Genomic DNA, 25,338 nt, shown 5'->3' on the forward strand with positions numbered 1-25,338 from the left:
TAAATATGGTGGGAGTTCAAAAAGTAATTTGATTACTGGTGATAAATTAATTATTTTATGCAGTAATCAAACAGGGAAGCCAATAGGTGCCATCAAGCCCAGCTAGTTTGTTTATTGAGATCAATAGTTGATTTCTGTCTCATTTGTTTCCATTTTGATTAAGCATTGCATGTTGAGTTATAACTGGGAATGACATTCGTTTTTTTTTTAACCATTTGCTTGGGAGAAAAATGCAAGTAACAGGTTGATTTCAGAAAGTAAGCTCAAGATCATAATGATGATAGTGAAGCACAATCCAAACAACTAGGCAGCCATCCACTTAGTGTGACATAACATTAAAACCAAGGCAGCCATCCATTTAGTATGACATAACATTAAAACCCAGGCAGCCATCCACTTAGTGTGACATAGCATTAAAACCCAGGCAGCCATCCATTTAGTATGACATAACATTAAAACCCAGGCAGCCATCCACTTAGTGTAACATAGAATCAAACTAGTGCTTAACAAGTCAACAATTGCATCACATTTTGTTTCAACTGTATATGATATTTATAATAAGTTAGTGTTCTCCAGCTGACCTTAACTCAATCTTTCCCCCCCAAAAAATTCATTGTTTTAATGTTCGATTATTATGACAATAATATCGAGTCAATGTCATGCATTGACATTGTATTTTCTAACTCTTGAATATATATGCAATTTATTATTACAAAGGTCAGGTTATTTTATTTTCCAAATTAAAACCTACAGATTGTCCATGGAGAATTTAAATTTGAATTATTAATAATAGTATATAAATTTCAACCGATATTAGCTAGATTAACAAGATAAAGACTACTTCAGGACAGAAAACTCTCAATGAAGTGTATTTTTTAATCAGCACATTATAATACATACATATATATAATACATATTTTTACAATTGTACATTCGATTTTAATAATTCTTTTTTAACATGCTCTGGAATTCTAACTTTTTTCTTTCTTTGTCTTGTTTTGTGCTTGGCACTTTCTACATTGCCTTTAGAAACTCCATTCAAACTTGACTTTTTCTTTGTAGATTTCTTAACAGACAGAGGATTTGGGCCACCTTTTTTCTTTTTCTTCTTTTTAGAAACTGGTTCTTCTGGGATGTGAAGTTCCTGTTTCAGAAGTGCAATAGATGCTTCCTGCTTTTGTGATAGTGTCAATTTTTTAGAAGTTTTCTCCTCTGCAAATGATTTTGATTTCTCTGATGGAGTTTCTAAGTTGATAGAGTTGTGAGATATGTGCATCAAGGGAATGTTATGCTCTCTCAAGCTACTGGCCAGCTCTTCATCCTTTAAAACAAAAAGTTCAACAATTTTCAATTCAGAAAAAAATAAATAACAACTATAAAAGGAACATTGTATAGACTTATCAATATTATTTATTTACAAAATAATTTCCCCTTGAGGTCTATAGGGCAGATGATGGGCAGGTCATCTGTTTCTATGGCCTATGGTAAACGAGGATATCATGTGGTAGATTGTCCTGTACATGAACTCCATAATTCCACATTCCATAATGCTATCAGAAATCTTGGAGTCACTCTGCGGTTTTGTCTCTGGCGACCAATATAGTTGTCCTCCCAATAGTCATACAAAGTCCGTTCAACATCTATCAGAGCATCAGTAAGTTTTTCAAAGGTATTTACATATAAGAATAGTGATCGCCAGCTTAACTAATTCTGACACACCTAAGTTGCCAATGTTGCGTGAAGAGAGGCCCTGGTTTGATCAAACAGAGATGCCACAGATAATCAACATTTCTGATTATACTATAACACACATGTGTAACATACACATAAACCTAAATCTTGAACAGGGTCACTACATTTCAAAATAATTGCTATGCAATTTGAACATTGATGAAAAAGGAAACTGAGATAAAATTTTAAAGTACTCTCTTTCACTGTAAATATGGCATACTTTTGGATCTATTAATATTGAAGAAGATAGAGGCATCAACGAAAAATGCTGCTCAGGACCTTCACATACTAAAATCCAGTACTTTTATACACATCATATATAAGTCTGCGCCATTTTGTCTGGAAATTTCGCGCTATTTTGCCAGGTCACAGTTATTATTAGATTGAATTAGAAAAATCTTTTCTTTTTGCCAAGTAAATTCTAATTAGATTTTTTACAGACTGCAAAGTAAAAATATATTAGTCACGCTAAACAAAGAGACACAGAATATATGAAATAGTGGTTGCTATGTTTTTAATTTAAAAACAACAGTGAATAACTTATTTTACAATCTTCTTTACCATGGATCTCAAGTTTCAATCCTGATATTAATGCATTTATTTTAGGTCCAGTTTCATGAAAATATTTGATGTTTGTTGGGGAAGAAAGAAAGCTTAACTGGTTGCAAACAGTCAAGACTTTATTTGCTCTAGGTACACTATACAAAGTAATTAATCAGTGGTGTCTCAATGAACCTGAAATGGAATAACTTAACATCTCCATATCTACACATTCAAAAGTTATTATATTAATCTTTTTGATAAAGAAAATGATTTTAAGCTCAAATCTCTGTGAATTAGTCCACCCAAGAGCTGCTTAATATTTGATATATGCATATTACTAAAAACAAAAATACAAAGTTGATAGACGTTAAATACTATTGATCAGTTAGTTTCCTTGAAAAACTGACAAGTCTGAATAAGTGTTGAAACTCAATTGAACCAAGTTTTTTTTTAGAAAAACTTAAAAATAACTTGACGCTGGAATGGCAGTGATAAGCAATGTTTAAAAAAAAAGAATTATTAGGTTATTTTAAATGACCTGTGTAGCAATTATAAGCTTGCCTTTCTCTTTCAATGCTGCTTTGCGTAAGCACTTTGCACTCCCTTTAAACCAGGCATGTGGACAGTCAAAGATATCATACTGACTCAGCACTTTAAAAGGACCATACAACAATGATCCTGCAAACGAAACAAATAAATAACAAATTATGAATCAAAGTAAAGTATTGGATTGTTACAAATACAAGTGAGCTTATAGCCAAACTCAATGTCTCAGACCGCGGCTTGTCAGATCATTTTCTTGTACACTTTGAAATGCGCCTATCAAAAGCAAAAAAGCCAAAGAAAAACGTGACTTCCCATAAACTTAAAGCCATAGATATTGCCTCCTTCAAAATGGACGTGACCTCTTTGCCGTTGCAACAGAGCAACAAAGACGTTCTCAGCAATTACAATTCTTGTTTGAAAAAGTTGCTGGACAGCCACGCACCTCTTGTCACTCGTACAGTCTCAGTTAGGCCATCTGCACCCTGGATGACGGAAGACATAAAGACTGCCAAACTTATTCGCCGATGTGACGAACGTACATTTCAAAACACAGGTTTGACGATACATCGACAAATATACATACTAGAAAAAAACAAGGTTAACCGTATGATTAGAGACGCAAAAGCTAGTCATGTTCGACAAAAAATCGAAACTTCTGATTCTTCAAAGGAGCTATTTAGGATCACAGCTGAAATGTTAGGGGGAGCAAATAACGAATGTTTGCCGTCATCTATCCCAGTATCTGAACTCCCTGATTCCTTCAATAGATTCTTCATTGGGAAGATTGAGCAGATTAGAAATGACATGCCATCCCTCTCATCACAGCTTGAACACTCTCCAATTTTTCAAAATTCTCCTTTTTGCGAGTTTCAGCGTGTATCTGAAGATTATGTCAAAAGTACTATTTTAAAGATGCCAAATAAGTCATGTGATCTTGATCCCATTCCAACTTCCTTGCTCTTTGAATGTTTAGATGAGCTTGTACCCACAATTACTAACATTGTGAACTCTTCACTGACTTCAGGCATTGTACTGATCACTATGTATACATATCCACTCAGCGGTGTCATACGGCCAACCGGCATCTTATACCATTTCTTTGCCGATGACTCACAGTTATACGATTCTTCAGTACCCTCAGAGGTGTCGCATCTGGCAGAGAAAATCAGTGGTACCGTTGCAAGGGTGAGCGATTGGATGGTTGAAAATAAACTCAAGATGAACGAAGACAAGACAGAAATAATTAAGATTGGCACTAGGAACAATGTCTCAAAAGTTGAAAGCATAGATTCTCTCTTTATCACGAACTGCCATGTTCCTTTTGTCTTTTGTCCATGCGGAATCTTAGAGTTTTCTTCGATTCAACACTATCTTTCGCCACACACATAAGTCAGCTCTGCAAAGGTCTTTATCTGCAGCTGCGCAGATTAGGCCAGATCCGACCATATTTAACAACGGAGTCAACAAAAACGCTAGCTGTGGCATTCATACTCTCCCGCCTTGACTACTGCAACGCCGTGCTAGCAGGTATACCTGATGACAAAATAGCCAAGCTGCAACGTATACAGAACTACGCCGCTCGAATAGTCTTTAAAAAAAACTAGACAAGATTCTGCTACTACTCTCTTGCACACGCTCCATTGGCTTCCTTTGAAAGCGAGAATCGATTACAAGGTTGACACACTTTGTCATCAGTGTATATATAACAACGAGATGCCCTTGTACCTTAGCGAACTGATTACCCCATATGTCCCCCAGAGAGCCCTGTGCTCAATGGACTCAAAACTTTTAGTAGTGCCACGTTTCTCCCTCAAAAGCTACGGTCTGCGGGCTTTTTCAGTTCACGGACCAAAGGTTTGGAACTCGCTCCCCATTGATCTCAGACAGACACCATGCTACACCACTTTTAAGAAGAACATTAAGACCTATCTGTTTAAAAGTTTTTTAGATTAATTGTCATTTTAGCTCTCGTGTTTCTGTTTATAATGTTGTTACAGTGCCTTGAGCCTACAATTTGTTTGTTAACAGCGTTTTATAAATAAAATTATTATTATTATTTATAAATAAAATTATTATTAAGTAAAGAAAAAAAAAAAATTGTGTACACAAGTAAAGGAAACAATCACTATTATAATACTTAAAATTGATATGGAATTGTGAAAAAAAAAGCATACAATAAAACACTACCTCCTAATTCACATTCTTTCAATGCACACTTTGTAGTAAGCAGTTTCACTTCTCCACTTAAATACTTGGGAAGCTGCTCTGCTATATTTATTTTGTCCATCAAAGCTTGTTTACAAAATGTTCCACACACCTGGAAATGTAACAAGGTAAAGGACACACTATTTTGAAGATTAATAGGTGATATTATTTTAAATTTCAATTTAAAAACACTGGCCTAAAAAAATGTATATGTATGATAGATTTTACAGTATCAATTTATAAAGTAACAGTAGATGACAGGCACAATAATCTTTAAAACTTAAAAAAAAAATGAAAGCACAATTATATAGTCTTTTAAATATTGTTCTACTTCCCTTTTACCCAATATGGTGCCAATATGTGTTGATCGAATGAATAACCAATAATGATTTTAAAGCTACTAAAAATGACATTCAGGAATGAATTTTAATATGGTACATACAAAAGGAAAAGGATGTCACAGTCCAAGGCTCCAATGACCATCTTAATAAAGACTAAGACTGCTTTATTGATCCTTACGGAAATTTGTTGTGATTACAAGGACTCTCATATAAAGGCAACACAACAGAAAAATACACATAAATACAACAGACAACATAAAGAGTTCATTCAGCGACTACACACAGGTATCTTGGTGCATTTCATGTTCCCTGATCAATGAGTGACGGTGATAAGAGTCTGATCGAGTGAGGTACGAACAAGTTTTTGTACCGCTCCGTTCTTGTTTTGATTGACAGCAGGCAATATTATTTGGTACAGAATAGAAAATCTGGCAGGATATGGTTTGGAAAACTGTTAGGACAAATGCCACAGTGTACAAATAGTAGTATCCCCTTTCAGACCTTGTGATCTATAGTGCAGATGATGTATAGTCTCCACCAGAATTTTAGCCCAAGACTTTTAGGTCGGAAGCTACACGCTCTGCCACTACATCCTCAGAGTACAAATAGACATTCTATTTTATTAAACTTTCATGGCTTCTAAATTTGTGTTAGTATTTTTTAAATTCTTCTCACATACATCAGAATTTAATTTGTTTAATTTTAATACTTAGTTTTTGTAATAAAAATAATTAAGTCATATCTTAAGCAACAAGCAAGAGAGCCATTAATTTGAAAATTCTGACAAAAAAACAACACAAAAAACCCAAACAAACTCCTTGACTTAAAAGACATTTATCTGTCATAGTGTTACATTTGACAAATATCCCAGCTAAATCTTTTTAGAGGGTGAATAGTAGTAATTGGATGTCCCAACAGCAATTACCGTATCTTCTAAGGTGAAGAGATCTTTTTATCACCCAGGGAAGAGCAACAATTTCTCAATAAGAATTTGAATTTTTAATGTCACAAAAATTGGAGGATACCAGGTGTGCAAAATCTGCAAAAATGTAGAAGATCACATAGTGTTAGAAAACATTTTTTTTAGTTATTTTGTTGCTTTTAGTCCAATTTTAAAAAATTGGCAAAAGCCCACTTACCAAAACTAAATAAGGTGGTTTCAGTCCAAAGTGAGTGTAATAAAAGGACAATATCCGTTTGGCTTTTTTGTATCTGGACTTCATTTTAGTTTATTTCTGTAGACAAGGAAACATATTTTTAAAAATAAAATAATATTTCTACACTTTAGGGCCTTTCAACACAATTTTATCTAAATTTATCTAAATGCCTATATAGCAAACCATGTCTACAAATGTCTTTGTTGTCAGCACTCTTCTTTATGGTAGTGAGAGCTGGTCAACATACATGTACCAAGAGCACAGATTGAATAGTTTCCACTTGCGCTGCATGAGAGTGAGATGCATAATGTGCATCTCCTTAAGGCTTAAGGGATCATGTCTCCAATCAGGAGGTTTTGAAATTGGTCAATATGCAGCAGCATAGCATCTCTAGAAGCTCTCCTGACACAGAGAAGACTACGCTGGCTCGGACATGTCACTTGCATGCCGAAAGATATCTTATATGCTGAGTTTGGGCCGCCCAAGACTAACCAATAGAGATGTTGGCAAACAAGACATGAGAACCACAGATATCAATGAAAGTATGTGAGAGGAAATAGTCCAAGACAGAAGTGCATGGAGACATACTGTGTGTGCTGGTATGATCCTCGGCGAGAAAGCTTAAGCTGCCCTATCAGCTAGCCCTAAAACAGATGCATACTCATGCACGAACTGTGGTGAAATCTGCCACTCCAGAATTGGCTTGATTAGGCTATGATTAGACACATCGTCTATCGTCATCACACCAGATTCTGCCCTCTCAAGACTGAGTCAAGATGGAATTAAATTGGAATTGCCTTGGAACAAAAACTTTTAAACCAGTCAACCAGCGTCTCAGTGATTTGAGTGATCATCACGGAACATCCATTATTGTCTTTTGATTTACTAGATCTACTAATCATCTTTTTTACGTAACCTCTGTAGATCTAGATTTTAGACCTATTTGATAAAATAAAGAAATAAGATCTAGATCTAAATATAGTAGAGTCACTATTGCGGAACAGTTTGCTGCTACTTTTAGTTTTCAATTTTTTGATTCATAATGGTTAGATCTATGGAAAAAATAAAAGTATCTAGGCATTGCCCATCCATTTTCTGATAAAAATAGATGCATTGTTTAGTTTTGAAACACATATATTTAAATTTTACATTCAAATCAACTGTAACAATTACGTTACAGGATTTTTTAAGAAGTCACAATTGTGGAACACTGTAAAAATGTGGGAACAAAGCATATATATATATATATATAAAGCACATATATATTTTATTAGATAGGGAGGACAAACCCTTTCAATGAGGATAGATTATAAATAAATAAATAAATATTAAAAAAAAAAGACAAAGCTGTTAAAAAAAAAAAAACTAGGCCAAAAACTTAATTGATTTAAAATATAATTAAATCATACTCTGTATTTTGTACCAATAGCTAGGGTCTATAATATCTGCAGACAGAGGACACACCCTAAAAGGGAGGACATGTCCTCTTTTTGCCGGACAGGTCAAATAAATAACATAGATATTATATTATTTTTCTCTATTTAGGCCTATATTATTATTGTGTTTCACAATTGTGACTATCTCTAAAAAGGTAAATACTGGGTAAACACCTCCCAATTAAAAAAAAATTCAATCCCTGGTAGATGGCTATTAAATTTTAAATGACATTTTTTCACATCCAGACATGCCTATCCCCAAGACCCAGAATGTGGAACACTCAGGTTGAAAATGTGGAATTTTGGGCCCCAATGTGGAACATAAACGCGTTTATGTTAGTCAACCATACTGTACGCAATATAAATAAAACTTCAATTATATTAATTATTACTTTAATAACAATACTAGTTTGCTTGTTATAAATTAGATGTAAATAGTATAAAATTAAAAGTAAGAAAATCTGTAATTCATAATTATTATCTTTTGTTTGAAATCAATAGTTCCTATATGATGAATTCGAAAAAAAAAATGTATTCTAATGACAGTTAATGACTAGACTCAAATGTTACTGATATATTTTTATTTGTTACTACTACTAGATCTAAATCTAATGACTAGATCTAGATTATTCTAGATCTACTTGATTATCTATCCTTTAGGGCTCTACTCTAGTCACTCTTGTTAATAGTTGATATGTAAGTTATAGTCCTTAGTCCTTGTGAGTTATGTCTTTTGTTGTGAACATGTCCTTCCTGCCTAAGATGGCGTCCTGTAGTGATGAATAAAAGTAAAAAGTGTTTGGCCCAACTACGACAATTGTTGCCTCAATTCTTCTGGACTTACTTAACAACTCTAGAATACTCTAGATGTTGTCTCTAGTTCTAAAATAATTTAAGAGTAATAAGAGTCTACTAGTCTAGACCTACACCTAATAAGTCTAAAAACACAGATTATAATAATTATATTATAGATCTAAATATTTATGTCTAGATCTAGAGACTTATTGAGAACTAAATTTATTACATAATGATATCTAGATGTAGATCTACATAGAAATCTAAGTCATAGAAATCTAAGATCTATCCCCTTCTATTTAGTGGTAGTGGTACTGAAAAATAATGTTGGAGTCAAAATTAATAATTAATCTTCTCAGACTGTCAGACAGAGATTTTCTGCTGTGAAAGCCTAAAGTAGGCTAAAGCCAAGGAAAACCCGTAGCAGTAGTCGGCGTAGTAGATAGTAGTACAGTACGCCTAGAATTAGAATTGGCCTAGGCCTAGTTACTTAAGTTTTAAGTTAGCTAGTACGGCATACGGTAAAAAAAAGTAACGGTACTCGGTACTGGGTAGTAGATCTAGTAATAAAAAATTATACTATAAAAATATAAATAAATATACGTTAAGTCTAAGTATATTAATACCATTATATACTTAATACTATATTGATTAATTGGAAATGTACAAAAATGGACCATGCGCAGTACCGTTACAGTAGTTTAGCAGAAAATTTCAAAATAAAGTTTAAACTAATTTCGACGAGCTGTTCTGCAATAGTGAAAATATAGTAAATCTGGAATCTACGTACAGTAAGGGTTGTGATTGCCATGTTTCGGATCGCTTACTATGTACTTTCAGGTAAATCTAATTGTCTGTTGCCACTACCAAACAGTAACAAAATCTAGATCTAGTTACAAGTCTAGTAGAAATAAACTACTGCCAACTTATAGATCATAATACATAAAGTAAAGCATTATAGACCATTCATATAACTATAACACTATAACATAAAAATATATCATTTTAGTAAAAATAACAAATAGATATATTCTATTCTATAGTTATAGTCATTATTATTATAGATCTAGAGTCTAGATAACACGCAGATTTTAATGCAAAAATATGGAATATCATGCATGAAATAAAATAACATGATCATGATACATCTATAATTCTATATATTAATATACATTATACAACTAGATTATAAGATAAGATAAATTATCATAAATATGATGTCTATAATGACTATAATTATATTCTATTTTATTAGAATAGAATTATTAGATTAGCTAGATACTATAAATATTCTAGATAAGATCTAACTAATCTAGACCACAATGAACTATCTCACATCATTATACTTTTTTATAGATCTCTAGATCTAGTAAAGAAACAGACACGTCACTTGTTGAAATTTAGGTAATTAGATTATACACTTAAAAAATAAAACATTTATGATAATTTGTACAGGTCAGAGTGTGGTTAGAGTACAAAACTTCGATTAAAAAAAACATGACCTAGACTCTAGATCTAGAGATTAGATCTAGATCTATATAATTATATATAGAGCCCATACCTAGATCTATATAAAATATTTGATTAAATATGATATTTAAATCTAGTATAAAAAAATATACCAATCTATTTAGTTTTATTTTTTTATTCATTTTTTGTTTACAATAAAATAAATTGTTTGTTTGGGTTTTACGTAGATGTTTTTAGTCTCCATTTATTTACCTGTCGCGGAAGTATGGAGGCAGACAACAAAAACATTAGAATTGTCTAAATTAGATCTACATTAATCTAGACTAGATCTAAAGATCTGGAATAGTTCTGAATAGGATTAAACTTTGTCTTTCACTAAGATCTAGAATCTGTAATCCTAGAATCTAGTAGATCTATAAATATAATGAATCGATCTGAAAGTATTAGATCGGAGACAGCTTTGTCTTCATCAATTGACACTGTCACTGGGGCTAGCAGTAGTACCAGCATTAATATTAGTAATACAAACACTAGGAGTGTTCGAATTAATGTCATGGAAGGAGTTGGAGCTCGAGTAGTCAGAGGACCAGATTGGAAATGGGGAAAACAAGATGGAGGAGAAGGCCATATAGGCACTGTAAGAAATTTTGAATCACCTGAAGAAGTTGTTGTTGTGTGGGATAATGGAACAGCTGCAAATTATCGGTGTGCTGGAGCTTATGATTTGCGAGTGCTTGACAGTGCACCAACAGGTAGGTACTTGAGTCTTGATGAAAAATTATACCAAAACATCTTTCTTACTAGAATTTACTAGATATACTTTTTATTTAATTTCTAGAATGACTAGAGTCTAGAGTAGACTATATATATAAATTTCCTTAGACTGCCTAGTCAGTGCCTAGAGTCTAGACTCTAAGTGTAATTCTACTTATTAAATTAATAAACAAAGTACTTGATACAGATGTAAAAACCAGGACTTGCCTTATTTATGTATTTAACAAGGAAGATCCTAAGTCTGATTGAATGATCAGAGTAGACTTAGTGAAATGATGTGCAAATGACATTCATAATTGACAGATGTAAATAGAAACTTTTAGTATAAATATCAGCATTGTTTCCAGCATCCTATTTTGGCAACAATTTTTTAAGGCAAAAATGTTAACTTTCATTTTTCATTCACTTATATTTTGTGTTACTTTTTTTTTTACTATTCATTAGAAAGCTATTAAGATCCTTAGTTTAAATTTCTCCATTTCTTTTATTTCATGCAATATTATCATTCACATTTTTCTATATTTTCATTTTTGTTTGATTTATTGGACTCGCATTTAGCATAATTTAGCATAGAGGTCAATTCAGCATTGTTTTGGGATAAGTTCGATTTAATAAAATTATAAGATGAATAATTCCTGCATTAAAAAAAAAAATGCTTATTCCTTTTAGTAAAATTTACTTGTATCTTTTATAGGCATCAAACATGATGGAACAATGTGTGATACTTGTAGGCAGCAGCCTATTTTTGGAATACGATGGAAGTGTGCTGAATGTACAAACTTTGATCTTTGCTCTGTTTGTTATCATGGTGATAAACACAATATGCGTCACAGGTTTTATCGACTTGCAAATCCTGGCAATGAAAGGTTTGTTGGTTAAAAAAAATGCTTGTAATGTATTTTAATCAAAATACGCTAAAACCTCATATTAAGAGTAGAAACGCTTTCATTAATGAGCAGAAAGACTTTTGTTCATTTATGAATGATAGAAAAACTTGTTTGAAAAAATCATACTTATTAAGACTATATAAGAGCAATTGGGGAAACATTATTTGATTGATTATACATTTACATTTCTGCCACTTTTTGTTTTTTCCTTCTTTTTTTTTAAAATTACATTTTAAAATATTCTGTTTTAATTGTTTTGGTTACATGCACAGACCAGAAAAGAATAAATGTTTATTCTTTTGCCATTTAAAAAATTGCATTATAAATATCCATATTTTTTAAATTAAGAAAGCAACTGTAGAGCCATTGGTTACCACACTAAACCTACTTGTGTTTAGCTCTTATCAGGTTGGATCTATTTTGATTGAACTTAGAAGTTGAACTTTAAAGAATTACTAGTTTCCTGGTTACCTGATAAAAAAAAATGATTTTTCTTAAAAGCTGTCTATCCTTGTCCATAAGCTAAGAGTTAATTTTGAAAACCATTGCTGAACCTCTCACAACTTAATGCCATCTGTCTCAGTTGTCTTCTTTACAAAGGGAATATAAAAATGATCAGCTGGTTCAGAAAGTTTGTTTTGAAACATGATTTTTTTTTAAAAACTGAAATTGTACTTTGTACATTATTTATGACAATATAGGATTCTTATTGAGCCAAGAAGAAAAAGCAAAAAAATTACAGCAAGAGGAATTTTCCCAGGAGCTCGAGTTGTTCGAGGTGTTGATTGGCAATGGGAAGATCAAGATGGTGGCAATGGAAGACGGGGAAAAGTTACAGAGATTCAGGTATTTTTTATTGAGCTTGAAAAATCTCTTTTTTGTTGGGGGGAGGGGTGAGGGTTGTTATGGATATTTTAATAGAATTATTAGAAAATTTTTGTGTATGTTATAATACATTGTATGCAGTTAAAAAAAGCAACAAAACAAAATGTGATCTTAACATATTAGGCAAACTCAGAGTGGAAAGAGGGATTTGAATGAGCAAAAATAACCATAGTTCAAAATGTTCTCTTTAAAAGCTACAAGGTATTAACACTAAAAGACACTTAATTTATTGTGAAAAACATGCTGAGAAAATACCAACCCAAAGAGAGAATAAATTGACAGACAAATAAAACCCCCATTATAACCCTAAAACTGAAAGCTAACATATCATACACATTTTTTTTTTACTGTACAGTATCTCAAAATAAGTTGAAGTTTTTTTATTTTTTATTTGACTAACATTATTTTAAAATATATTTAATTTTTAAAATTTATGTAGGATTGGAGTGCAGCAAGTCCACGCAGTGCTGCTCATGTTCTTTGGGATAATGGTGCCAAAAATCTTTATAGAGTTGGTTTTGAAGGAATGGTTTGTATGATTATTATCTCAGCTATCAACTTTTTCCACTAGTATGAATTTTGCTTAAATTAAATAATGGAATAGTTTTGTTATAATAAAGCTTTCTACTTTTGTAATGTTTGCAATAAAAATATACATTTTTTAAATATTCAGGCTGATTTAAAAGTACTCAATGATGCAAAAGGTGGATCTTTCTACAGGGATCATCTCCCACTATTAGGTTTGTTTTACCAGTATACTTGAAGATTTTGTTATCCCCATACTAATGATGCATATCACAAATCTATTCTGTCACAATCAATCATCGCCTCTTTTTGAGATACAACCAAATGAGTCAACACATGTGTTTCCAAAGCTTAAAATTGAATCTAGTGAAACATGCCCTTGTGTAGTGTCTCCAAAGAATGCTAACCAAGTCCTTTAAAGCTATATATATTATCAAGAAACCTGAAAAATATACTGGCTCAGAGCATTCCTTTGGAACTGTTGTATCTAAAAATCACTACACAGTTCCATTTCAGATATAAGCCTGATTATCTGAACTATGACATGGCCTAAATTGTGCCAATGTGCCATAAAATCTAAATTATCTGAATCATCTAACCTTATAATGAGAACAAAATAATAATCAAGTCCCAATAAAAAGGAACTTTTGTACTAAACAGTTTGTGGAACCATTGGAAGAATATTTTTACAATTCTTCTTCTCAGCTTGCACATTTTTCATAGGAAAAAAACAACAAAAGGTGGAAAGCAAAATAAAATACCTGGGTGGACACTGTTTTCATTATCGGTTGTAACGATTTGTCTAGAAATTCATCAGTTTATATCTTTGAAAAAAGAATAATTAGCTAATTGGCCACATAGGGAAAACTCATGTTTAACCATTATCATTTTATGAAGTTCAATAACCCAATAATTTAAGTTGGCCTGGAGGTCTAAACCATCTTTATCTTGAACACACATGTGTCAGTAGGTATTTCCACACCTTCACTTAAGAGTGAAATAAATAAATAGACATTTTGGAACATTTTGCACATCATCTTTGAATTCTGGATCTATAGGCCTATCTCACGAAACTAGAATCTGTCTTTTTTGTTGCCATATTTAAAGCAAAGTAAGGGCTTTTACAAAAAGTTATCACTACGTAAAGGAGGCATTGTCATTTTTTAAAATATATTTTACTTTTTTTTTTGTTCTCATTATTAAACATCATTGCAACTCTGCTAGGAAATAATCTCCTTCAACCCTATGCTTTAGATCAGAGGTCCTCAAACTGTGGTCCGCGGACCCCCAGGGCTCAGAAAGACCGCTGTATGGGGATCTGTAGAAAGTTGAAAATTAAATTAAATTAACTATTTAGCTACAAGACAGTTTAACGGAATGGATAATTTTAATAATAGTCAACTCGTTTGAACTAGGATACTACAAATTCTGGTTACAAAAACAATTCCTATTTTATATCCTGCATTATGGGTTATTTTAAAGACATTGTTGACTACTTTCCCATCTTCTTATATGGTATATCGTGCTGTAATAAACCTTATCACAAATAAAAGATATGTCCAGAAATGTGTGCTCATTGAGATTTGCGGTTGCTTCTTACAAACATTGAGCCAGACTTAAATACACTCATAAAATCTTATCAACCTCATGAAAGTCATTATTTTTATGCTTTAGTTATAATCTCAATAAAATCTCCTTCAAGTAAAGTCTTTTTTTTTTAATTTGTAAATATTTTGCTAGGCATTTATGTAGCTTATTCAGGGGTTAGAGGTTTTGACTATTTAAAGGGATCCCTGGGTCAAAAACGTTTGAGAACCTCTGCTTTAGATTACTAAATGTATGGAGCACAGTGACAATAGTGCAAACCGCAATAAGCGTTAATTAAGAGGGACAAATGTTTCAACATTCCTAAGCAAAGCCTACAATCAAATTAGTTACATTTTGACATAAAAAAAAAGTATTGTGATGTTGTTTAATAAAATTAAACTTTGTTGCCTAATGCAATGGTTTATTTACCCAACACATTGACACTATTATTTTCAATGAGTTTTTATTACTTTTGCAAGTTAGAATTTTTAACTAAAAGAATAAAAAACAACATATCAACATTTATTAACATAAACTGTTAAGAATTAATACATTTATTTGAAAAACACTCATATAGTCAAATATATTTAATATTGTCACAGCAACACTCTAAGGGCCTAAACCTAAAAAGTATTGTGCATTCTGTACAACTTTTTCAAGTAATTAATGCTCTTGACCTGTCCGTTCTTGATATAGAAAATTAAAAATCATAAAGATGACCAAAAAAAATTATTGCTTTTTATTTGAGGAATGGCAAAGCATTAGTGACTGATCAGGTCATGTTTTTTTTTAAAGGAACTAAAATGTGTACAGTTTTATATTCATAATAAAATTGTTGCTCAATCTTATGAAATTTAGTTTGTTTGGAAAATTATTTAAAAAACTCATTTGAATAACACTGAATAATATTCTATGGGGCTCACTAATCTTCAGCTTCTCGCTCATATTGGCTTTTATGCAAATAAATTCATTTTTACAACAATAACCACTTGAGTACAATATTAAAAATAATTCAATTCATTTATTTGATTAATTGTCTGAAAATACTATTTAGCTTATAAAAAGGGCATTTCTTATTTTGCAGCACAGTCCTCTTAGCAGATTGTTAAAAACATAGAAAACCTCTTCTGTAGTTGTGCTATCTAGTGATGAAAATATTTATATTTAAATGTTTTATTGATTAGTTGCTATTAAATACATCTGCTTTCTTATCTATCTAACAGGTGAACAAGGCCCTGGTTCACGTTCAGGTCCATGTGGTTTAGCTGTTGGTGACCAAGTGAATGTAGATCTAGATCTGGAGATTGTCCAATCTTTACAACATGGACATGGTGGATGGACTGATGGAATGTTCGAAGTATATCATTTCACACCTTTTAAAATAAATGTTGTAACTTGTTTATAATATGTAAAATGGCATTTTTGAAAGTTATCCAGGACACAGTAGAAGGGTTTCACAAAAACAAACACACTACAGCAGTTTTATAGATTTGCAACAAGCCTATGATAGAGTGTGGAGAAAAGGTATATTTTTGAAAATGAAAAAAATGGGCATCCATGGAAGAATGTATAGCTGGATCAGGGCTTTTATAAAAAACAGAACCATCCAAACCTGATTTGAATGTGCTGCACACTCTTTCTAATCTTCATGAATGACCTACCGGACCTCATTTCGCTCAATAAGGCACTTTACGCAGATGACCTCTTTATTTGGACTACAGAGAAATATCCGGTGCTGACTAGATCCAAATTAAACAGAGCCCTCACAACTATCTTCACGTTTTCAAAATTATGGAAAATGGAAATAAACAAAGAAAAGTCAGTTTATTCAATCTTTAGCCACAGCAACAAAATAGCAAAAAGAAACTACATCCTAAAAATAGACTCACAGCCAATAAATAAAGAAGAAAATCCAACATATCTTGGTGTAAAATTTGACCAAACACTTTATGGCAGATTTAAAAGAAAAGGCATCACAAAGATTAAACATAATAAAACATCTAGCAGGAACATCCTGTGGAGCTGAAAAGAAAACCTTAAGACAGTTATACACTGGATACGTCAGATCTGTCATGGATAACTGTCTCTCCTTACAAGTAGCCGCCAACAAAACCTATCAATCATATTTGGACACAATCCAAAACCAAGCCTTGCGTCTAATCAGTGGAGGTATGAGAACCACTCCCACAGCAGCCTGTGAAATAGACTCCAATATTGAACATCTTAAGCTAAGGCGCAACACAGCAGCATTAGAAGCTTTTGAGAGATACAGAAGGTTGGAGGACGACCATCCAAATAAACTACTAACACAGAGAAATAAGAAAAACAAGCAAAAAAAAGCAAAGAACTCTGATCCAACTTACTGACGAACTAGCCCTAAAACACCATCTACCCAATAACAGAGAAAAAATTACCAGATTCTCAAACATAACTCCTGTACTTAACTACAAACAACCAACCATTAAAACACATTTAATAAATAACGCTCTAACAAAAGAATCAAATCCACTGGAGCTCAAAGTAGGCATGCTCGAAACAATTGAAAGCTATCTAATAACAGCCATCCATATATACAACGACGGTTCAACCTTCAAAGTCACCATCAAAAACAAATTATTGAAGGGATACAATCACCATCAGATATTGTTGTCTTTACAGACTCCCAATCCACTCTTCAAGCACTTAACAGCAGCACCTCAAAAAGCCCAAGAGAGTTGACAACACTAATAGTGATAATACACCAGGTGATGACAAAATTAAACATCAACATCACATTACAGTGGATCCCTGGACACATTGGCATCATGGGAAATGAAAGGGCCGATAAGCTTTCAAAGGCAGGATCATCTATGGAACAACCAGATAGACCTGTTAACTACCTCACCCTAAGGTCAATGTTAATCAACAACCACAAAGAGGAGTGGCTCAACAAACGGGCAGAGCCATGTACAAAGAAATGAACATGCCTAACAACAGGGTTCGTAGCGCTCCTAAAAACTCCTAAAATCTCCTAAAAAATGAAAAGTCTCCTAAAATCCTAAAATTCTCCTAAAAATTGCCGAAAGTCTCCTTAAATTTTGTCCACTCTCCTAAAATTTTTACCCAATATTTTTTTTAAAATATAATTTTGCTTATTTCTTGCTAAAAATGCCGGGGGGGGGGGGGGGGGGAAACAGCGTAACTAGGCATTCTGATCGCATGACCTTACGGGCTGACTGTGTTAATGAGCTGACCAGTGACGCTTCTACACCGCCTTTCACCCACTTGTGAAGCGCGACCTCGTGATTGAAGATGGCCTTGGCTCAAGCAAGCATTTCACCTGGCAGTATTTTTCTGAAGTCAGCGTAGAAATGTTTGTTTCCATTTATTGTTACCACTAAAGACGCGCTAGATCTAGTCTGTAGTGACTATTGTCTATAATTAGATCAATTACCAGACTAATGTGTAGGCTTCACCCCTCCGGGCCCTCCCTCACCTAAAATCTTCTTGTAAGTGTAAGAGTGACTTCGTGTGGAAAGTCGGTAAATCTTCTAGATCTAGCTAGTATCTAGTAATAGTAATTAGATTCAGATCTAAGTTAGATCTAGTGAAGATAATTCGCACCTAACATGAAAAATCAGTGAATTTTAGTCAATTTAATGATCTCGATACATCTAATGTCTAGATTACTCTAGAAATACGCTAGATTCTAGATTTACGCTAAATCACTTAGAATCTAGTGAAGATAATTAGCACAAAGAAGTGAAAATCCCGCAAATTAAGTGACTTAGATCTAGACTCTAGATCTACGGTATATTCAGTGTAGATAATTCGCGTACTGCCGCGAAAAGTCCGCAAATTTCAGTGACTTAGATCTAGACTCTAGATCTACGGTATATTCAGTGTAGATAATTCGCACACAGCCGCGAAAAGTCCGCGAATTTTAGTGACTTATATCTAGACTCTAGATTTACTTGAAATCACTAGAATCTAGTGAAGATAATTCTCACACAGCCGTGAAAAGTCCGCAAAATTTAGTGACTTAGAGTTAAAGTCCGCGAATTTTAGCGAATTAGCTTTAGAGTCTAGATCTTCTGTAAATTTAGTGAAGATAATATTCACACAGCAGTGAAAAGTCCGCGAATTTTAGTGACTTAGATCTAGAGTCTAGATCTACTGTAAATTCAGTGAAGATAATTCTCTCACAGCCTTGAAAAAAATTGCGCATTTTAGTGACTTAGATCAAGAGTCTAGATCTACTGTAGAGTCTAGATCCACTGTAGATTTAACGAAAATATTTCGCATGCAGCTGTGAAAAGTCCGTAAAAATTATTTCACTCGTAAAAGCCAGGGAAACTATATGGTTGAAAAAGATTCTGCTAGGGAAAAAAACGCGAATAGGTCTAATCCCCCCCCCCCCCCCCCAATCCAAAAGCCATTTTTTAGTAAGCAAATGTCAACTAAACATTCAAATAGGCCTATATTGCCCTATATATTACTGGCTCTGTTTATGAGAAGGATTTAAGTTAGCTAATAAAAGAATAAATGCTAATAAAAGAATAAAACATTACCTCAAATGCACACCATGACTCTAGTATCTATAAGATACACATAGGAACTAATAATGTACATTTCCATCACAGAGAATACACTTTATGAAGGCATCTCTAAGAATGTTTCTTATTTTAAAAAATGGAAAAAGCAACCATTTGTAATGTTTTTAAATAAATCTTTGAAAAAAAAATGGTTGTTTGAGGTTTTGGGATGACAGTCAAGTTGTTACTTGATTAAAAGATAACTTTCATTACATTTTCTGTGGACACACCACAGCTGATAACATTGTTTCTGTGACATATTGGCAAGATATTTATTAGTTTTGTGTATGTTTTACTATGTATCACACAAATGGATAGGACACACACACACACACGCATCATACATTTCATCCTTTAAAAACCTCCTAAAATCTCCTAAAATTTTGTCATGGAAAAGTGCTACTAACCCTGTAACAAACTGGACAGTATTAACTTTCTCCCCCACAAAGAGCAATCTACAATCTTCCAACTAAGAACAGGACACACACCTCTGTTAAATTACCATCTCAATAAAATAAATCCCACACAGAACGTGACACAACTCCACCCTTATGAAACCATAAACCATATCCTTTTTGAATGCCCCTTCCTAATCCACCTTAGGCAGACCCTACTACCACTCCAGTCCAACATAACCAACACCCTGTATGTCAGTGCTGCACAATTAAAGACAACAGCACACTATTTTTCCTTGGCACAGTCTGCAAAAAGAGCTGACAGCTCAGCAGCAAAAAGCTGGCAAGAAGAAATTTATCACTATTAGGAAAATATACCCAATAAAAAATGTGATTACTTTATTGCTTATTGCATGGATGCAAGATTGGTGGCTATAGCCGGCATAATTGCATCTAAAAAATAACTTGCAGATAAACACCAGTCCGACTGATTGCTGGCATTGGACTTTTTTTTTTTTCACTTGTGATAAATATACATTTTTGCTTATTAGACTTTTTCGGCTTTTGAGAGTTACTTGAATTAAAATAAAGACAGGAAGCTACATTTTTTAAATTATGGAACATGAACTAATTTTCATACTTTTACTTTTTGTCAAAAACGTAATCAAAACAACCATTATCAGACTAAGTTTAATTTGCAATATTCTATAACACTATGGAACTTTAAAAAAAAAAAAAAAAAAAAAAACCTAGTAGAATTGTTATATTTTTAAAAGTCTAGTAGACTTAGAAATTCAGATCTAAATTCTATAGATCTAGAAGGACAAAGTTGTGCCACCAATTACTAAGCTTGAGTTAACAATCACAAATGAGTCACACTGTGACTGTGTACGATTATAGCAGAATTTAAGAACAATAAGTCTGATCAGTCACTTGAGCAAGATAATATTAAGAAAATTCTCAACAGACTCAAGAGAAAAACTGAGGAGGTCTTTTCCTGCTTTAGAGCAGGTAGAAGGTAGCAGGTAGAAGCACTGTTGAACAAATATTTAACATCAGACTTTTAAATGAAAGATGTCTTCAACACCAAAAAGAAACAACTTCATAGACTTAAAAAAGCTTTTGACTAGGTTTGGCATGATGGCATGTTGCAAGTTCAGCATAGATAAAAACATTACTGATATTATCAAAGCCCAATATCAAAATGTGAATTGCTCATACTTCTGAACAACCAAATTGGAGAAATTTTAGGACATAGGAGTGCAGCAAGGATGCATTCTCTTTTAACTTATTTCTGGAGCATATTATGATGGAAACTCTTGAAGGATTTACTTCTATCTGACTATAAATGGGCAGCCTATTTCCAATCTCAGGTTTACAACACCATTGCAGACTCCTTGGCTCACAGAGAGGGCTAACACCACCTACTAAGTAGGTCGTGAGTTTTCATCATGCTCTGGCTACAATCCAAAAAACAGAAATGGAAAAATGGTTTGAGTGCTGGGAAGTCTGGGAGGGCATAAGGAGCCCTGGCCGACTTCCACAAGGTAGAGGCTGTCCAGGCCTTAGCAAGATATTATAGCACAGTGAAGAAGAAAGCGTCCTCCAAAGAAAAGCTGGCTGGATAACATAAAAGAATGGACTGGCCTCTCTCTTAATATCCTGCTGACCAGGAAAAGTGGAGGGATTTGGTTATGCAAACTGTCAGCACCCCAATTTTGGCTATAGAAGATCCAATTTTAGCTTTCTCCTAGTTAACTAGATCTATTTCTAGTCTGGTAAGATTTACTCCATTGACCAATAAATATAGATATATTAGATAATTTATTTGAAACAGAGCTAACTAACTTTTAATATAGTTAGAACATAATTTGATTTATAATTTAAATACCAAGTAAATGTAATGTACACACACTACTGAATACTGTAGATAGGAACTTGTTAGGCTTTATGTGTATACAAACGAATTTATGGATAGGCTTGCTGGGTTATTAGAATAGACCTAAAGAATAAACCATTTTGTGTTTTCAAGTCATCATCATCATCATCAAGTTCCATTTGAGTGAGGGCTTGAGAGGCTTAAATCCTCTCTTGCAAAAGCCCTGGACAGAAATCCTGCTATCTTGCATAGTGCATACACGTCACCATACAGGTCGAGAATTTTTGGTTTCCCAGACCTGTCGAGACAGAGATCAGCAAGTCAAACAGAATATGAGGCATGGTTTCCTCTTCTTTCCTGCAGCGGGGGGCACCATGAATTGAAATTTGGCCATACCCTTGATAAATATGAGCCAACAGGTCAGTGGCCTGTCCTGCACTGTGCTATAATAGCTTGCTCAGGCCTGGACAGCCTCCATCACGGGGAAGTGCGGTCAGGGCGCCTCATGTGCTCCCAGACTCCACTGGCTTTTTGGAACTTATCCCAGCACAACCACTTTTCCATTTCTGTGTTTTGAATTATAGCTAGAGCATGATGAAAACCAAATGTAGTTTAGATTGAATTTTAACTAGATCTATTGTGACCTGAACTAGTTTGTCTGTATCTCTATGATGACTAGATGTATAAGAGTGAACAATTTATACTAATATAGTTTGCATATAAAATATATTTGAAAGGGTGAAACATTTATATAAATAATAGCTATTTAAAAGCTGTGTATTTATATATTTTTTTGTAATGAAAGAAAATGAATAAATAGATATATATTATTTGTTATTATATGCAAAAATAGTGATAAATGTATTGGTTATTTCATAAAGGCACAAGTACCATCATGTTTGCAGGTTTTTTTAGGGTTGTCAAACACCCTTGCATGCAAAATGGAGTTCCGTTGCTTGCATCAGTGTTATTGTTAACAAATTAGTCTTTTGTATCTCCAGTGTCTGGGCACCACAGGAACTGTTGTTGGTATTGATGAGGACCACGACATAGTTGTTTCCTATCCAAGTGGTAACAGGTACATATATCTAATTGTATTACCCTCTTTCTTTGCTTTATAAAACATAATGTACTTGTTATTTATCATGAGAAATGTCAGTATTGCAACCTGCTTGTCTTTCCTTTGCTAGTACAAGTTTTGCCATTAAATTTTTTCTGTACTGACTACCCCATTGCTTATAGTTGAATGATACTGGTCATTACAGAAGGCTCAGTTCATCATAATACCACCAACCACTTTCTCATTCAAAGTTTGGCCTATTTTTTTTTCATAAAATATTATTGATGACCTGATTTGATTTGGAGAGCTTTGTATTATCTCCACAATCATTTGACATACACAGATACAGAGATGCTTATAAATATATTTCATCTCACTACTTGGATACACTGAAGAAACATAGTACTGAATATATTTTTCTTGAGTTAAATGCTTTCCAACTTAGTTCAATAAAATAATTTGTCCAATGATAAATGGACAGTAAAATAAATATAAAGCACCAGTACCATAATTTGACTGACACAAAATATTATTGTATAATAAATAAAACACGGTGAAGATAAAGGTGATCAATAATATTCCTTACAAAAATAAACACACTGAACAATTTACTTGGAACAATGACCATTGACTAACGACCCAATAATTAGCTTTAAATTCCTTCAATAGTACTGATAAATTTTTATGGATTGTTTATGTCACTGTTAGTAAATTCTTCAAGTTTCTTGACCTATTTTGACCTAAACCCATATTTTGACGCATATACCCACATACACTGTACACATATAACCTGCATATGCGTATACCCTGGACAAATAACAAAATCAGTAAAACAAAATCATGCAACTCACACCCTCATATATACCAATCACATGTGCAAATTGTGTTACCTTAAACTACTGTCCCTCAAAACGAAAATGTGCTCCAGTTGTTGTTCAAATAAGTGATACCTAGAATGCAACATGCATATGAAATACATTCAGTCTACATTCATGTCTGTAGTATGTTGTATAAAGATCCACCAGTATGTCCATAATTTCCATTATTTCATGTTTATGAGTAAAATAAATTTTGTATATTACACCTTAGTATACCCAGCACAGCTGCCATTCATTTGTAAAAACTTGTTTAACTTGTTTTAACTTTTTCTTTACACACACACAAAGTGACCTTATGATTCTGACAGTTCACGCCCCCTGATCAGCTGCTATTGTGTGATGTCAAGTGTGGCATTTACACATATATGGTTCAATTTATGATATTGTTTTTGCTGCCAGGTGGACATTTAACCCAGCCGTGCTTACCAAAGTAAGCACAGCCAGTAGTTCCACATCTATAGCCAGTGACACAAGCTCTGCAGCCCAGTTTGCTGTTGGGGATCTCATTCAGATTTGTAATGATGCAGAAAGAATTAAAGTCCTACAACGTGGCCATGGAGAATGGGCTGAAGCAATGCTGCCGGTGAGATTTTAACTATATGTTATACAAATATACAATTCTCATTGTTCAACCTCATTCTAAAGCCAAGCAAAAATAGGGAAGGAGGTGTGGTGGATGTAATAAAGCACTTGACTTTTGATCTGAGCCAAATAAATACAGTTTTTACAACCTGGATAGATGCTAGATCGACACACAAAAATTAGTTAAATTAAATTTGTAAAATTGAAAAAAAAATGTTTTTCATGAAAAAAACATTCTGTTAATTTTTTTTTTTTTTTTTAAATATTTACAATTACTTTTATTTATGAGCAGACTCTTGGTAAGATTGGTCGAGTTCAACAAATCTATCATGACAATGATCTGAAAGTAGAGGTTTGTGGGACATCATGGACATACAACCCCTTAGCTGTTACTAAAGTAGCCTCAGCTGATGGTGCTGCAATAGGATGCTCTTCAGGAGGTAGATGCTGAATAATCGTACATTCCCACACCTTGTTATTTTTAGTGTTTCAAACAAATAAAAGTTAAACTTCTTGGTAATTTGAAAAGAAATAATGTCTACATTTTTTTAAATTTTTATTATTCCTCCCCTTGCTTTACTATTTATATCATTTTTTTTTTTTTTTTTTTTTTCGTTTAGAACGTTTAAGTGCTCTTTTAAAGAAACTGTTTGAGACCCATGTTTCTGGTGATGTTAATGAAGAACTGGTGAAAGCCTCAGCCAATGGAGATAGTGTAAAAGTGGATGAGATTTTACAAAGACCAGAATCTGATGTAAGCCAAACTAAAAATTATACAGTATTCATTTGAAAAAAATTATGTATTATAAAATATATACTTATGTTACAATAAAATCAATTTCTAGTGAATGTTTGTACTTTTAACCATGTAACTGTTACAATATTTATATTATATTACAACAAGAAAGGTTTTATTGTAGAACGCTGCAAACAATAATTCCTCAATGGTTGAGTTTTCTGTTACACTAATTTTTTAAATTATTTTCTCAAATTTAATGGTCTTATTCATTTTAAACTAAACTTGAACAAATGCCAAACTTTAAATAATCATTAACAAATTGCAATATTAATAAAATCAACCAGTACAA

The 25,338-nt window shown here is 33.2% G+C and overlaps 2 protein-coding genes across 5 annotated transcripts in view; one reads left to right on the top strand and one right to left on the bottom strand.

Moving 5' to 3' along the window:
* Nucleotides 1-856: 856 nt before the first annotated feature.
* LOC106069759 (rRNA-processing protein UTP23 homolog) lies at nucleotides 857-10,230 on the bottom strand. 4 transcript variants are annotated; one of them, XM_056029451.1, is made up of 5 exons: nucleotides 10,091-10,230; nucleotides 6,506-6,601; nucleotides 5,008-5,137; nucleotides 2,813-2,952; nucleotides 857-1,321 (listed from the first exon to the last, which is right to left on the bottom strand). In XM_056029451.1, the coding sequence occupies exons 2-5, from the start codon at nucleotides 6,587-6,589 to the stop codon at nucleotides 920-922; spliced, it is 756 nt and encodes a 251-aa protein (XP_055885426.1). In that variant the 5' UTR covers nucleotides 6,590-6,601; nucleotides 10,091-10,230; the 3' UTR covers nucleotides 857-919. The 4 variants fall into 4 exon arrangements, with proteins under 4 accessions (XP_055885426.1, XP_055885427.1, XP_055885424.1 ...); XM_056029452.1 differs by having other exon boundaries at nucleotides 6,506-6,600; nucleotides 10,101-10,145; XM_056029449.1 differs by lacking the exon at nucleotides 10,091-10,230 and adding an exon at nucleotides 9,545-9,741.
* A 230-nt stretch (nucleotides 10,231-10,460) lies between these two features.
* Nucleotides 10,461-25,338, top strand: part of LOC106069766 (E3 ubiquitin-protein ligase MIB1-like) — a 130,718-nt gene continuing 115,840 nt past the window's right edge. The window contains exons 1-10 of the mRNA XM_056029447.1: nucleotides 10,461-10,976; nucleotides 11,693-11,864; nucleotides 12,587-12,731; nucleotides 13,210-13,299; nucleotides 13,444-13,510; nucleotides 16,106-16,239; nucleotides 22,732-22,808; nucleotides 24,068-24,251; nucleotides 24,543-24,690; nucleotides 24,871-25,004. Of these exons, the coding sequence (XP_055885422.1) occupies nucleotides 10,649-10,976; nucleotides 11,693-11,864; nucleotides 12,587-12,731; nucleotides 13,210-13,299; nucleotides 13,444-13,510; nucleotides 16,106-16,239; nucleotides 22,732-22,808; nucleotides 24,068-24,251; nucleotides 24,543-24,690; nucleotides 24,871-25,004 (1,479 nt within the window). The 5' untranslated portion in view covers nucleotides 10,461-10,648. The remainder of the gene's footprint in view (nucleotides 10,977-11,692; nucleotides 11,865-12,586; nucleotides 12,732-13,209; nucleotides 13,300-13,443; nucleotides 13,511-16,105; nucleotides 16,240-22,731; nucleotides 22,809-24,067; nucleotides 24,252-24,542; nucleotides 24,691-24,870; nucleotides 25,005-25,338) is intronic.

The sequence above is a fragment of the Biomphalaria glabrata genome, chromosome 5 (genome assembly GCF_947242115.1).
Source record: "Biomphalaria glabrata chromosome 5, xgBioGlab47.1, whole genome shotgun sequence".
Classification (NCBI taxonomy): domain Eukaryota; kingdom Metazoa; phylum Mollusca; class Gastropoda; family Planorbidae; genus Biomphalaria; species Biomphalaria glabrata.

Bases quoted from the DNA above. Each gene is read 5' to 3' on its own strand.
- LOC106069759 (XM_056029451.1), bottom strand. From the start codon at position 6,589: ATGAAGTCCAGATACAAAAAAGCCAAACGGATATTGTCCTTTTATTAC. The intron at 5,138-6,505 runs GTAAGTGGGCTT...TTACATTTCCAG, and splicing joins AACCACCTTATTTAGTTTTG to GTGTGTGGAACATTTTGTAA. The intron at 1,322-2,812 runs GTCATTTAAAAT...TTTGTTTTAAAG, and splicing joins AGCTTATAATTGCTACACAG to GATGAAGAGCTGGCCAGTAG.